This window comes from Limulus polyphemus, unplaced genomic scaffold (assembly GCF_000517525.1).
Source record: "Limulus polyphemus unplaced genomic scaffold, Limulus_polyphemus-2.1.2 Scaffold922, whole genome shotgun sequence".
Classification (NCBI taxonomy): Eukaryota; Metazoa; Arthropoda; class Merostomata; order Xiphosura; family Limulidae; genus Limulus; species Limulus polyphemus.
Window position 1 is genome coordinate 87,438 of NW_013666532.1, and position 12,138 is coordinate 99,575.

The 12,138-nt window shown below is 32.2% G+C and overlaps 1 protein-coding gene across 5 annotated transcripts in view; it reads right to left on the minus strand.

Annotated features, from left to right (window-relative positions):
- LOC106461261 (zinc finger MYM-type protein 4-like) overlaps positions 1-10,417 on the minus strand; it is a 69,874-nt gene extending 59,457 nt beyond the window's left edge. For all 5 annotated transcript variants that reach the window (XM_022388116.1, XM_013921072.1, XM_022388117.1 and 2 more), the window contains exons 1-2: positions 10,219-10,417; positions 8,369-9,701 (exon numbers count right to left, since the gene is read on the minus strand). In XM_022388116.1, the coding sequence (XP_022243824.1) occupies positions 8,369-9,700 (1,332 nt within the window). In that variant the 5' untranslated portion in view covers position 9,701; positions 10,219-10,417. The remainder of the gene's footprint in view (positions 1-8,368; positions 9,702-10,218) is intronic.
- Positions 10,418-12,138: the final 1,721 nt, after the last annotated feature.

The following is a 12,138-nucleotide window of genomic DNA, read 5'->3' on the forward strand; positions in this document are numbered from 1 at the left end:
CCCATAGTGAGAGGGTTAAATTCCTCACAAGTTGTAGTTACTTCAACTACTTTTTTCAGTGTCGAAAAATAAATAAAACCTCCTTTCTTAAAAAATTATGACTAAAAGTGCTTAACAAAAATAAGTAAAATAAAAAATTAAGTATAAAACAATAAAATACCATTGTAATTAATCTGAAGTTCCAAAAAAAAAACTTAAAGAAAAAAAGAAATTAAAATAAACCTGAAGCCAGTGAATGATGAACAAAGCTATTCAGAGAAGTGGACTTGATACTGCTCAAAAACCAGAATGAGTTGCACCATTATATTTTGTCCAATGGATAAGTAATATTTTTTTTTACATCCTATTAATAGAAAAAAAATTCTTGCTAGATTTTCCCTCTAGAGAATCATGCAGGTTTCTGAAAATACTGAACTGCAGAAGTTTAACAAATATGCGTTAACACTTAAAAAAAGCATACCTCTATGAACTTTAGCCAAATATACATCTTACTATGGATGTAGTGTATATATGTATATATGTATGTGACCAAAATAACAAATATACTGTGGCGCCATCTACTGAATGGACCACAAACATAAATCCATAAAACCTTTCACACTTTGGGTATTCTAGATCCAGACAATTAGAAAAATAACTGTGGTATATGCAACATCCATTTCTTTATAATAAAACACAATTTTATATAAAAGTACTTTCCTCACAACAAGAACACGACTTTCACTAGGACTATATGTGAGGGTTTGTTTATATCTTTATTCATGTAATTTATAAATATAGTACTAAAAAATTGATTTCTTGAAAAATAACTTACTTCAATAAAGGGTACAATTTTTAACAAAAACATTACAGTTTATACCAGCAAAATCCGAACACTTCTCCCACGCAGTACTTCGCAGGAAAATCCTTTTTTATAAAATGTTCACTTTTTTCAAATTTTTTTGTCAATGAGGTATGAATACTACGATTAGTAATTGCTAGCACAAACAGCTGACCATACGGTGGCATTTCTGCTGGTGTCCTGTAATTCACAAACCCTCAGGACACACGGAGTAACAAATATATTTAAATAGAAATAAAAATGCAGTGAAATTATTATTCTACTTTTGTCTATAGAAAAAACCCAATAAAGTTTGACTGCCAGCGCTTGGAAGAATATATATATATCATAGTAAAAATTACAAAAAAATTTAAATATATGTGTTCATTTCTAAACATTTTACAAATTACTTTAGTACGTTGTATCATTAATGTTAAACCATGATCGTTGTCACTTGATACATGGACTATTGTACATGCTGCACTGTAAAATTATATGGACTAAATTTTAAATATTGCAAAAATGCAAAATGCAGTACACGTCAGTCCTTACAACACTGAGCTGGCAATGGCACTGTATTGATTGTGTTCACTGTTATGCAAGAGCAAAATCGTAAAAGTTATATTAACATGTTTGTGTTTTGTGGAAAGAAAACTCGTCAATTTACTTTATGGCCAAATGAAGTATGCTGAATTCCAAATTATGGTTTACGATACTGATTCTTGGTAAGTGTAATCATGGTTATTATTCTACGTAATCCACTTTTACATGAAAAACACTAAATTTTACACTAAAATTACTATTACTGCCATCAGCAATTCATTCAACAATAAACCACTGTGTCTTAACTGGAGCCTAGTCACTCTTTTCAAATCTTAAATTTGTGTCCTCTCGTCCTGTTCTCTTCAGAATATAACGTAAAAGAAACAGAGGCTTTTATTCTATCAATACCACAGATAATCTAGTTAATTTCAATAAGATCATCTCTTACCCTTCTTTCCCCTAAGAGAAATAAGTTGAGATCTTACCTGTCCCTGTAAGATAACCCTTAAATTATCCTAGTAACCCTCCTCAACTCTTTCCAGTAAGTTAATATCTTTTCTTAGATAAGGAGACCATGAACATACACAGTATTCCAAGTGAGATCTAACTAATGATATGTATAAGGAGCTAATTTCCTCTTCTGACTTATAACCACTGTATTTATAAATACATGCTAAAGTACAATTAACTTTATTACTAGCAACAGAGAAATGATTCCTCAAATGTTCAATTTACCAATTGATACAAGTCATTCTGTAATATCTCAATGTCTCCAATAGAACTAGAAATTCCTAAGAATTTAGTAAGATCAGAAAACTACAAATTCGGCCCCTATCAACATCATTAACTCCTGACTCTTAAGGTACTCCACTAATAACTAACTTTCTGCTTTTTTTTTCCATCAACAACCCTAAAATCCAATTAACTAGTGGTTTTCAAACAAGACCCAAAACTCAAGCACTTTCGAATAATTCACTTTATTCTCCCGAAGAAGAATAGTGAACTATTAAAAAGCTCTCTCTCAAGTTTTGGGTCTCATTTGTAAACCATTACAACTTTTGCATGTGATCCTGTGTGCTAACTTCTTAATCAGAATCCAATTAACTAAGTCTTTCCACAACATTACTAAAGTGATTTTCTTAGCTAATCTTTTGTGTGGTGCATTATTAAAAACTTTTTGAACATCTTAAGTACATCAAGTCTACACCCTTTCCTTCATCTGGATAACAAGTAACAACTAAGAAAAAAAAAAAAACTATATCAGATTAAGACACTCAAGAATCTATGTTGTTTTCCATTCTTCTTTCCCTAAATGATTTTAAAAAGCTTCATTTCTCTGACCCTAAATTTTTCCCCCTATAGAAGTAACAATAACTGGCCTACAACTTCCAGGGAAACTTTTATCATCTCCTCTAAGACTACAGTAATATAAACACTATTATTGATAAACTTGCCCACTCTCTCCTGACATACTGAAAAGCAAAGAGAAAGTCTCATTTATCTGATCTTTGACCTCCTTCAAAACTCTGGAGAAAACTTTGTCTGGCCCTGATGCTTTATCTATTTCTGATCTCTTGATTTTTCTACCCATCATCAAGAGATTAATATCTACACGATCCAGATCAATTCCAATTTGTCTAAAGGCCGGAGAGTTGCTAATCTAATGCTACTTCTATTTTAAAATGGGGTAATAACAGTTGCCCCGAGTCAGGTACAAGAAGCTTTGCAAAATATGAAATCATAAAACAGAGTTAACACTGATATACTAAATGGAAATCCTGCTTTAATAGTTTTTTTCTTTCAAGGATGATACTTGTTACCCGGAAAAAGTAAAAGGTGTGAAGTAGGTGTATTTAAATTTTAAAAAAAGCTTTTGAAAAAGGGCAAAAATTTAAATGAATTGAAATTTAAGACAAACTTGCTGAACAGTATTTAGTTTTAAAAAATTCCAACCAATTAGTTTTTCTATTGTTTATTTATATCACAAAGTTTCCACAACTTTTTTTGTGAGACAATTTTTAACAAAAATTAAACAATTTTATATATATACAGTCAATTTCAACTTTACTGATTTTATTAATACAGATCTTTTGACTCTTGATTTTGCTAATTGCAATAATCACCACTCCTGGCTATAAATCATAAAAAACACTGCATAAAATGACAAAGATTTTTCTGACCTAAGACCTAACATTTTAAAATTCTAAGTTAGCCTTAAATCAATAGAGAGAAATTGTGGATTTCCAGGAACTGTTTATTTATACGTAAAAAAACATAAATAATTCACTTAAACTGAACAAGTGACACTAACGTATTGAGCATTGAAGGCAATAAAACTATGGCTACTACATAACTAAGTACTACCTTGCTACACCCAACTCGTTATTAACATTAATATCACACACCTGTAGATTGTTGACTGTAATATACATGATACAGGCTGTACAAGGGACAGCTATCCTGCACACGTTATTAACCAGCTTTTATCTATCTCGGCAATTAAGTATACCTGGATATTATTACAATATCTTACACAACAAACCAATCACTCGTTCATGTTACAGAATAAAACACAGTATCACGTGACTGTTGAGTTACGTTATTATTTAGGCTTTTGGAAAAGGTTGCACAAAATATCAGTAGTATACACAAAGGCTACTGTTAAAGTGCAACTCGTACGTTATTTGTGTGTAATGCACAACGTACTTGTTAACCGAGCTTGGCAATGATTAGTTGTATGTGATAATCTATTAATTGATGGTCTTGTTAATTAATTGTATTTAACTAATTAGTACTGGTGAGTACAAGCAAGAGAAAAAAACAAAAAAAGTCAGATCAGGTTGCTGCCGGTTAGTTTCCTTCCCTATAGTCAGCAGTTCAGATTTAGTGACAGCGGCAGATGGCTGTACTGGCTTTGCCATAACAAAGGACAAGTAAGTTGTTCCCAAATTATCAAAAGACAAATATAGTTAAAACTGCACAGGCAATGAAAAATAACAAAAATTAAATAATAAATTGATCAATTGCCAAGTTTTTTTTATAGACTTTTAAAAGAAGGATGATGTTTCGAGCTGGTGCTCTTCATCATATCGTACAGTTTACAACCAAACCAAACTGGTTGATCTGATGAAGATCGTTAGCTTGAAACATCATCCTTCTTTTAAAAAAACTTGGCAATTGTTCAACCTTTTATTTAATTTCCCAAATTGTCAAAGCTGAACAAACTTGAAGTGAAAAAAAAAAGGTTATAGGGCTAAAATCTGGCAGTGCACAAACAACCTCACTATATGGCTTTATGCTTAACAAATATAAAAACATTAGAATTACTTAAGACAGTTGGAATAACCAAAAATACCTTAATTTTGATCAGTTGATTATTTTCTTAACAATCCATTTATTCATAATTTCAATTAATTGTTAGAATTACCAGCAACAGTAATAATCATGAACACTAATTGTGATTAGTTCGTTATTTTTATGATAATCGATATAATTGGAATTTTAATTAATCAATTGTTGGAATGATCAAAAAACAATGATAATAAGGAAAACTAATTTCAATTAATTGATTTAATTGTAATTTTGGTATTACAGGTAACCAATTAAATCATCCAGCTCTACATGATAATCGGCTAATAGATGTCACATTATGATTATATGCCACCAACAAACACCTGCATTCAAAGATTGAAATAATGCCACCCTCTTCACTAGGAAAAACTATCCTTGGACAACAGCTGCAAATCCTGTCTATCAGAAAGGTATGAGAGTGTCCAAAATTAAGAGGATCATTCTGTTGTAGTTATGAGGATGAAGAAGATAACTATCATCATGATTAGATGGAGGAGATGATTGAAGATGACCGTATTTTGGTGACATCCAAGCGAGAAAAGGATGATAAATGAGTGGAAAATTAAGTTGAAATGTTTGTACAATCATCTTTAGGCCCCACTAGCGAGCTGCAATCAAACAAATACAACAACTCAAAATCTGAGATATCAGATTGATTAACGGTATTCTCTACAGATTGTTCAAAAAATAGGATTTTCTGGAATACCATAATTTTCCGAAGTGTAATAAGGTAACGTATTAGTAACACCGTCTGAGCTACCCTCTCACTTTTTTTTTCTCAACTCAAAATTGATCATAATAAATAAGAACTAACTTCAAAGCGAAGAACCACAAGTTTTATCTAATTGTTATAAGATGAAGGAATAAGAGTGTCTTTAAAAGTTTTTTAGAAGTGATGCCTATAACATAAGTACCAGATTCATCACCAGTAGCTTCACTAGCACCACAAAAAACGTCAAATTTCTCCCACAGAATAAGAAAACAAAGGGAATTCACCAGTACTGACATGAAGAGTACTTTTCCAAGTAAATGCTAATTGAGATAAAGGATTTCAACTGGACGAAATATCTTAACACAATTTTTCAAATACGATTAAACCTTTGACAGAGATTCATCTGTGGACGATAAATAGCTGTAAGGATGTTATGTTACACTCAATTCCTCGGTAACGGTTTTGAACACATCACATACAAACTGAGTTCCTCTACTGGTTATTAAAGTGATAGGCACACTGTTTCAAACAATAAATTCAGAGAGTAAAGATAAAAGAAAGAAATAAGCTTTGCCAATGAGATTTAGAAAACATAGTCTAGTGAAATTCTAATAAACCGATTAGTAGGAATTCCATTTGAAAAAAAAACTTTTACTTTCATACCACTTCCACTGCTAGATTGAAAACCAGAGAAAAAGCTTCCTAATTTTAACCTCTGTGGCAGAAAGTGTTTCTTGAATATTGTTTTTTGTGTTAAATCATAACATTCATGTTACACATGCAAAATGATAGTGTGAATCAGGGTTAATGAATAGTTCTCCTGACTTTTATACCAATGACAGTGAGGAACATTTTGGGGATTTTACAGTTTATCCTGAGAGTTTTCATAATTTTACTCACATGCACATTCTGGCATACGGATAAAGGTAACAGCAGAGAACTGGTCCTCAAAGAGCTAAAATACTTTTGTTCTAGTTACACATTGTCCTCGGTCATTCCCCTTTGGTTACATCTACTCTCTCATAGGAAAGATATGAACAGTTAAATATGCTATGTTGACTTTGGCAGTGATCTTAACCTTTGGTGACATCTACTCTCTCATGGGAAAGATATGAACAGTTAAATATGCTATGTTGACTTTGGCAGTGATCTTAACCTTTGGTGACATCTACTCTCTCATGGGAACGACTGGTAAAAATATGAACAGTTAAATATGCTATGTTGACTTTGGCAGTGATCTTAACCTTTGGTGACATCTACTCACTCGTGGGAACGACTGGTAAAAATATGAACAGTTAAATATGCTATGTTGACTTTGGCAGTGATCTTAACCTTTGGTGACATCTACTCTCTCATGGGAAAGACTGGTAAAAAATATGCAAAGCTAAATATACTATGTTGACTTTGGCAGTGATCTTAACCTTTGGTGACATCTACTCTCTCTCGTGGGAATGACTGGTAAAAATATGCAAAGCTAAATATACTATGTTGACTTTGGCATTACTAAAAACATAAAGCATCAATCGATTTCCTATGAGCATCTATTAACTATACATAAAATAATTGATTCATATCACAAGAATAATCAAGATTAGTGGTTCTGATTATTACTCTATTTAATTGTTCCAACTATCCAATTTCCATGTGAGAATAATTGATCAGTTGAGTGTGATCAATTCATGAATACAATGACTGATTACATATTCCACTACAGTAGTGGTAATAAAAGATAACGGGAAAAAAAAAAGTGATATAGATGTACAATTCAAACAAATTATTAGAAAGGATAAACAGAACAGTAGGTGTTTACCAACAAGGAGAAGCCATTGATTTGGAAAACTGTATTAATAACAGCTTAATTATTAACTCAGTTGTTTTACGAGGTTTAAATAATTGGCTTAGGCTTAGCTGTTATTGATAGTGTTTTACAAGATGCTTTTTTTACCTGTTTGTGTAATTTTCTGTTTTTATTACCTAGATTCATTCCACCAAATGCCCAGCAGTACTGATGAGTAATGAAATACACACAAAAAAACTATTGTACTAATATAACCCAAGAGCACCTCTGAACTACTTACAATGTTATTATTAGTACTTCACGATGCACCCATTCATGACATTCCGGTTTCAACACAGCTAACTTTCTTGCACTTAATGTGCCTCATCCACACAGATTACTTACGGTTTCACTTTAGAAACTTAAAAGGTGTAGTAGCATTGTAACAATCCTTTGTTTAACGTAGAAGGGTAACTAATAAAAAGTTAACATTATTCTATTCCATCAACAAAATATATCTGTCATTCTTTGTACCTCTCAATATGGAAAACTATGTGTCTCCTTACTTCTTAAAAAAAAAAGACAGGTTCCTTAAACTACAAAACCTAGGAACAATGCTACAACAATATATATTTATACACAAATGTTTTACATTACTTCAAACTTTGTTATGTATTTTATATTGACATATGCCTTCTTATGATCCTGTTTCCTGCTCATATAATCACTTAAGTTCATGATAATTATCTTTGATACAAAATACATCATCTTTTATATATTTTCTTCATATTACTAGTCAGGAAATTCAAGACATGCAAAGGGAGAACCACACACACACACCCGTGTTTATGTCTGATTCTCATGTTTTTTTTTAAATAGAATTCCAATATCATTAATAATTCATATAAAACTTAAAACATTATTAGAAACATAAATGTAATGTGTAGAAATTATTATATTTATATATTATTACATACACAAAAAAAAAGGTTTTCACAAGATAAAATTTCCATAATAATTTCATGTTTTTCTAGCCTAATATAAGTATATATTATTTATGTTATAAAGAGTTAAGACCTTTTCATACACTCTCTACTCCTTCAAATAAAAAAATAATAATTATATTACAGCATTCAATCTAAAAATCACAGACCCTCCTACTCACTTTTCCGGTCGATTCACTTTGCGATTCAGTTTTCCCTTTTTCAATGGAATCGGATACTCCCTCTGACCCACTGGGCTCTTCAGTGTTAGCTTTGGTTTCTGGTAACTTCTTGGTCTCGGTATCATTTGCTGTACTCTCTTCAGCTCCAGAAACCTTATCATCAGTATCACGCCCTCTTGTTTTAGATTCTGAAGTTTTTTCTGCACTCAGAGTACCACAACTTTCAATATTTTTTCTATTTTCTAAAGTGTTTTCCTTTGCAAGTTTTGTCTTATCACTTTGTTCACCTTTACCAGCAACCACAGATGAAGACTGCGAACCTGTTGTATGAATGATTTTTTGTTCTTTATCTTTATTCGATGCTATCATGGTAACACACATTTCGGGTGTGCTATCAATATCAACACTGGTATCACTTTTAGTTTGTTCTGAAAGGCTTTTTGTCTCCAAGATCACCAAGGTATTTTCCATGGGATCTATTTCGCCCGATTTTTCATGTGAATCAACATCCATTGGTTCATCTTTATTTTGGGATTCTTCGGTTGAAGAACTGACACCGTCAACAACCTGGTCATCATTCCCACTTAGTTCTTTGGTAGCACCACTGTCTGATAAGTTCATTGAACTGTGTGATAACTCTTCCATCACAGCATCTTTGGTTGTTTCTCTGTAATCTTCCATTTTGTCATCTAAACTGTGGTTAGAATTATTATTTTCAAGGTTAGGCATTACTCTTTCTGAATCTGAGGCATCATTTGTGCTTTGTGTGTTTTCAGTCAAATCAGGGATGTCCCTGGAACTATTACAGTCTGGATCAGAGATTCTGTCTTGAGAGATTTCATCAACGTCAGCCAGAACAGCATCTTCATCTGCTGATGCTATACTATTTTGACCAGACTGGTCGTCTCCATGAACAGCATCTAATATCTTCCAAGCATAACCAGCTGTGTTTTCTCTGCTGTCTTGATCTGTTATATCTCCTGATGCAGGAGTTCTATCATGAGAATTACTTGAATGTGGATCTTTTGATGAAGAATCATACTGATCTTTATGTTCTTCTGAATTGTTTGACTCATTAGCAAAATAATCACTATTTTGCAACTGACAAGAATCTCCACTCAGCTCTTTTGTTGAAGTTTCTACAACTCCTCCTTGATGATGGTCTTTTTTGACAAGACACTCTGCACCACTGGTATTTTCCTTTGTTTCTATGCCTTGAATATCATTGTTTGTCGACTCAGAAGACTTGATGTCATTCTTGGGTTTATCTAGAGATTGTGATGTTGGTTTTATGTCAGAGAAAACTTCATTCTTTGTGTGATCTTCATTCATTCTGAAAAACGAATTAGGCCTATGATTACAAAAACTGAATATTACAAAATATGATAGACGTGCAAAACAAGACAAAAAATCTAAGAAACGAAATGTAAAGGAAAATGAATCTATAAATAATTTTAGTGCTCATTACAAAGATCCTAAGTTCTCGGTACAATATTGACCAAAATGGCAGAATAAAGCGCCCTCTTGTGTTCTACTCCGGTCTTGACGGCCATGTTTTGTGTTTGCTTCCACTTAGGCTTACGGATTTTTCTTTTTACTAAAGATAAACACGTCCACACTACAAAATTGGGGAATTTGTACACAATGTCATTTTAATAATGACCTATGAGATGATTCTGGCAGATAACTAAAGAAAAAAGTTTAAGATCGGTCGACATATTCAGGAGTCGACGTCAAGTCGCCATGTTCTAGACCAACCAAACACAAACGGAGACACAGACAGTAACGACAACGTTACCGCTAGTAATGCAAGTAATAGTACTAGTACTAGTAGTAATAGGAACACTTACCTGCCACTTTTACTATAAGGGACAAAACTGTGAAGTATCTTAACGCATTTTGGTATTGACAATCAAAAATGAAAAAGGACTTTTATAAACTACAAAAAATTCGAAATATGAAATTTTTTCAACTTCTTTGCATAAAACTTCCACTTTCAACGAGGTCGAAACAACCCCACGATCACCGTAACATGCAAGACTCTTAATCGGCGCGAAACATGTAAGCCACCTGATGGCGCTGCATTCGTAAATCTTGACGTCATCTTCGGAAAATGTGCCCTTCATGAGTCCGAACGCAATCCGAAGTGAATTTCATAGTTAATATATTTTTAATTAATAAACATGGCCGTTGATTCCACTTTGAAATTCTTATGTTGTTGCTTCAATATACTTATGAAAAGTAAATAGTAAAACTAATAAACTGAGGTAAAATTGAAGTCACTTAAAAATTATCTGCCCTCGTGTTTCAGTTCGGAACAAATTCAGCTTTCTTGGTTGAAATCATATTAAGCGACCCTTTCAAATCTAAACTAAAAATTCGATTTAAAAATTTACACATACACAAACTAGGCATAGTTTGTGACTTCTTCCTTGCCAAAAGAGTATGTAACTCAAACTATTTACTATATAACACAAAAAAAAAAAAATCGTGGTCTCATCTATTAAACTTCTAAAAATCACGTCAAACGAAGAGAACTTTTGTATAAAATGTTATTATAAGAAACTTAGTTTAAAATGTGACCGTGTCATAAATCATTTGAAAAGTATTTATACAAAATTTATATTCAAACGAAAAACAATTTTTTTACCCCCCCCCCCATTACATCCATACTATACTGGGTTAAATTAGGGGTAACTAAGACAATAACACACTCACTCTCTTTCGAATCATTCTACAAAATTTCAAAGAGATATTATACAGTACACTGTGATAATTGGCTTGAGTATAATAAACGTGGTTGTAAGAGCCCATGCTGGCAAATAAAAAATAAAAACTTACAATACAAAGTTAAAATGTGTACTTATAATATACAAATCTAATTAAGTTGTGTTTTTAAAAAGCTGGAAATAAAAAAAAAATTCTTTATATGATCCGCTTGCAGAATTACTATTGTTAATTGTTGTTTATATATATGTATTCTAGAGAATTCTAAAACACATCAAATGCTTCCAATATTACTAACATGATAGAATAATTTGTGTCCTAATGGAATGTTGCTGCCTGTTTAAGAAAAATACTACATAAAAGCAATAACGGTATCTTGAAAGAACATCATTATTTTAATTATCCCATAAGGCACATGGTTTTCCTTCCATATGTAATACACACACACACGCGCGCGAAAAACAACCCTGTATCTTTTAAACACGAATATCAGGGGTCGAAATCTGTACAGTTCTTCTAATTAATGTGTCATTGGTTAACAGTTACTATTCGTATATGAATAGGTTAACTTTGTGAACAAGTTAATAGTAACTTTGTGAACAGGTTAACAGTAACTTTGTGAACAAGTTAATAGTAACTTTGTGAACAGGTTAATAGTAACTTTGTGAACAGGTTAACAGAAACTTTGTAAACAGGTTAACAGTAACTTCGTGAACAGGTTAACAGTAACTTTGTGAACAGGTTAACAGAAACTTTGTAAACAGGTTAACAGTAACTTCGTGAACAGGTTAACAGTAACTTTGTGAACAAGTTAACAGTAACTTTGTGAACAGGTTAATAGTAACTTTGTGAACAGGTTAACAGTAACTTTGTGAACAGGTTAACAGAAACTTTGTGAACAGGTTAATAGTAACTTTGTGAACAAGTTAATAGTAACTTTGTGAACAGGTTAATAGTATCTTTGTGAACAGGTTAACAGTAACTTTGTGAACAGGGTATTAGTAACTTTGTGAACAAGTTAATAGTGACTTTGTGAACAAATT